This window comes from Microtus ochrogaster, chromosome 10 (assembly GCF_000317375.1).
Source record: "Microtus ochrogaster isolate Prairie Vole_2 chromosome 10, MicOch1.0, whole genome shotgun sequence".
NCBI classification, from domain to species: domain Eukaryota; kingdom Metazoa; phylum Chordata; class Mammalia; order Rodentia; family Cricetidae; genus Microtus; species Microtus ochrogaster.
The window spans coordinates 76,607,218-76,610,753 of NC_022016.1; the positions used below are offsets into that span (position 1 = coordinate 76,607,218).

Genomic DNA, 3,536 nt, shown 5'->3' on the forward strand with positions numbered 1-3,536 from the left:
AGGCACCCATTTTCCTAGACTGCCTGGCTATCAAGCCTCAGAAATCCTGAGGTGTTTGCTTCTCCAGTGATAGGATTATAGGTGGATGCATGCCACTTCGCTTGGTTTTCTCTCTCTCTCTCTCTCTCTCTCTCTCTCTCTCTCTCTCTCTCTCTCATTCAGTTTTGCATGGATGGTGAGGATCAAATAATTCAGGTTTTCTTGCTTGCACTTTATCAACTGAGCCATCTCCCTAGCCTCTCAATGTTCTTATCTGTGAAATGGGGATAAACTGAAGGTACAGATAAGTATGCCTGAGATTATATATTTAGTTTAGCTCAACAAACTTTTATAAGTTAGCTGTTAGCTACTAGGAGTTAGTGTGCTAGATTTTGCAAATAAAGACATAACTGCTAAAGCAGTACTATATAGATAAGAGGTTTCCTTTTTTTTTTTACTTAAAGCAAATGCATAGTAATAGTTCCTTTTATTTCCTTACCATACTATGGTGTGTATGCTAAGGTCAGAGAACAACTTTCCTTCCAGCTATCCTCCAATACAGAATGCTCTATGACTTTCCGGTTTCTGAACTTGAGTTGTGTACTGACAACTTAAAGCATTTCTCACCCATCATTTTGTAGCCCCTCTAAAGTCTGTAACTAGTGATTCCTTCGTTGTACCCAGTGATTCTGATGCCTAAGTTTTATTTTGATATCTCAACTACTTTGGCTATTAACCATATAACCCCGGGCAAATTACTTGACCTCTGTGACACTGAGTACCTCATTTGTGAAGTGAGTATGATAATTGCTTCCTTTTAGAGTTTTTTTTTTTTTTGTGTGTGTGTGTGTGTGTGAAGTTCAGACTTAATAATGAGAAGCAGAAGATGCCAAAGTCAACATCAGTTGGGTTTCAGCTGATGCTTCAGAGCGCGATAGTTTCTCCTCTTCTTCCTTTAAAAGGAGAAGGAATGAAGGCGAAAAGAGGTCAAAGGAGACACTCCTGACTAAGTGGTTGCTCATCAGACCTGTATAACTTGCTCTCTGAGGCTGGACTAAGTCAGAGGAATCTGGGTAGAGCCAGGAGTTATGGAGTCTTCTTTGGTTTTTGCCTGTGATGGAAAAAGTTTAAAAACAGAAATGGAGGTAACTAGACCTTGGGTCTTCCCAGCTGGCTCAGCATTTTGAGGGATATTCTATGATAATGCCGACAGCCGCGGGCATGATAGACTTGTGGTCCTCACAGTTGGGATTTCCCCTGGAAACAACCATGACTGAGGGAGGGAGAACAATCTGCGCAAATACATACTGGGGCTGGGGACTTGTAACATGGAGTAGTAGTTGGCCTTCAAGGATTTTACAGGCCAGTGAGACGCAGACAGGCCCCTCAACTAACTCTTAAAACAAGGCAAGGTTGTGGCCTGTGGAGCAACTTAATAGATAAGGGCAAAGTCTGCCGAGACGGCCAGCCTGAGTTCCATTCCTGAGAGCCCCACAGTAAAAGGAGAGAATGTCTCCCCTCCAATCCAATCCCCAGCCCCCCCCCTCTCTCTCTCCTCAATTTAAAAGGTATGCAGATTTCCTAGAAGGCTTTTTGAGATAGGTTTCATACATGTGCTGGCTAGCTTTATGTTAATTTGACACAAGTAGAGTTTCGGAAATGAGAGAACCTCAGTTGAGGAAATGCCACCTTAAGATCTCACAGCAGGGCATTTTTAAAAAATTCTAATTTAGTGATTGATAGGAGAGGGCCTATCTCTGGGCTTGTGGTCCTGGGTTCTATAAGGAAGCAGGCTGAGAAAGCCATGAGGAGCAAGCCAGTAAGCAGCCTCCCTCTATGGTTTCTGCACCAGTTCCTGTCTCCAGGTTCCTGTTCTGTCCGAGTTCCTGTCCTGACCTCCTTCAATAGTGGAAGCATAAGGCAAATAAATAAACCCTTTTCTCCCCAGCTTGCTTTCTGGTCATGGTGGTTCATCACAGCAATAGAAACCCTAACTAAGACACTAAACTTTTGCAAATGAAAATTTCAAGTTAGTGGTTGGTTATTCCATTAAAGGTAGTAACATGAGGAAGTGTAAGGCATTTTATGTTTAACAGAGGTAGGATGAAGGCCTTTATTAAGTATACACTGTACTATTATGATATTAAAATACATATATATCAAAAAGTTCTTGTTATTGAGGAGTTCTCGATCTGGTGGGGGTAGACTTACAGACAAGTCCTTAGGGGGATGCCGACTTCCTCCCATAGAGAGAGAATTAACACAAAGAGTGTCCACACTGGTTTGGAGAGGAGATACCTTGCCAAGAGGCGAATTTGGGATGGGACCCAGGGCTTCGTGTACACCGGGTCCCACTGAACTGCACTGTGGTACTACACATGCTTTTATTAACACTCCAGGAGGGACAGGCAGCAGGCAAGGGAAGCAGTCTCTTTATGCGCCCCAGATTTTGGCTTTAGGAGAAAACGATTTACGGGCCGTCATTTTCCGGACCATTTTCCGTGGACAGCCCGTGGTAAGGCTTTGGAGTTAAATTGTAATCCGGCTTCCTAGTCAGCTGTTTAACTTCAGGTAAGATACTTTCTGTGTGTGTGTGTGTGTGTGTGTGTGTGTGTGTGTGTGTGTGTGTGTCGGGGGGGGGCTGTATTCCCTTTCTTTTAATTTCAGACAGGGTGTCACCTATACATATCCGTGGCTGTTCTGGAACTCACTATGTAGACCAGGCAGACACAAAAGCTCACAGAGATTAAAGGTATGTGTGCCACCGTGCCCAGCTGGGTTTCATCTTCCTGATTTGTATAGCTTCTTTCTGTTTCAAATCCCCTAGTCATGCAATTAAAAAAAAAAAAGTGTGGCGGTGAGCACGCTTTTAATCCCAGCACTCAGGAGGCAGAGGCAGGAGGATCTCTGTGAGTTCGAGGCCAGCCTTGTCTATATAGTGAGCTTCAGGACAGCTAAGGCTACATAGACACCCTGTCTCAAAAGCAAACAGAAAATAAAAATAAAGCATTTGGTGCAGAGTCAATCCCATATAAATCAGTATTATTTAATATTATTACTAAACCATTACTAGCATTACTTAGTACCATTACTCTTTTAGTTCCCACAAGCCACCTGGGCACGGGTATATCTTCCCGCGCTTTTTAGAAGCAGCAGCCCAGGAAAGTCCGTGTTCTGCCTACATTTCTCTCTTAGGACTCCAGGGCGCCGCCTCCGCCTCCGGTCCGCCCCGGTGCCCCATCCGCACCGGGTTTTCCAGTGCGGCCGGGGTCAGGGCCTGGTTCCGCGCTTCAGACTCCCGCGCCGGGCTTTGTGCGCCGCCGCGGCCCCACGGGCCGGCGGGGCGGGGCAGGGCGGGGCGGGGCAGCGTGAAGAGGGAAGTTGTCGAAGTTCGGGGAGACGCCCGGTCGCGGGCCTCGCCTACGGCCTGTCTCTCCGCCTCCTTCCCGCCCCGGCCCCTGTCCGCCCGTCCTTCCTTCCCCTCCCGTGCATGATGGAAACACCATGGCTGCGGCAGCCCAGTTCTCCCTGACACAGGTAACGCCGCCCGCCGGTCC

General features: G+C 46.5%; 1 protein-coding gene across 3 annotated transcripts in view; it reads left to right on the forward strand.

Annotated features, from left to right (window-relative positions):
* The first annotated feature begins 3,362 nt into the window (after positions 1-3,362).
* The window catches only part of Eps15 (epidermal growth factor receptor pathway substrate 15), a 101,890-nt gene continuing 101,716 nt past the window's right edge, over positions 3,363-3,536 (forward strand). For all 3 annotated transcript variants that reach the window (XM_013348541.2, XM_013348542.2, XM_005353574.2), the window contains exon 1: positions 3,363-3,516. In XM_013348541.2, coding sequence (XP_013203995.1) covers positions 3,484-3,516 — 33 coding nt within the window. In that variant the 5' untranslated portion in view covers positions 3,363-3,483. The remainder of the gene's footprint in view (positions 3,517-3,536) is intronic.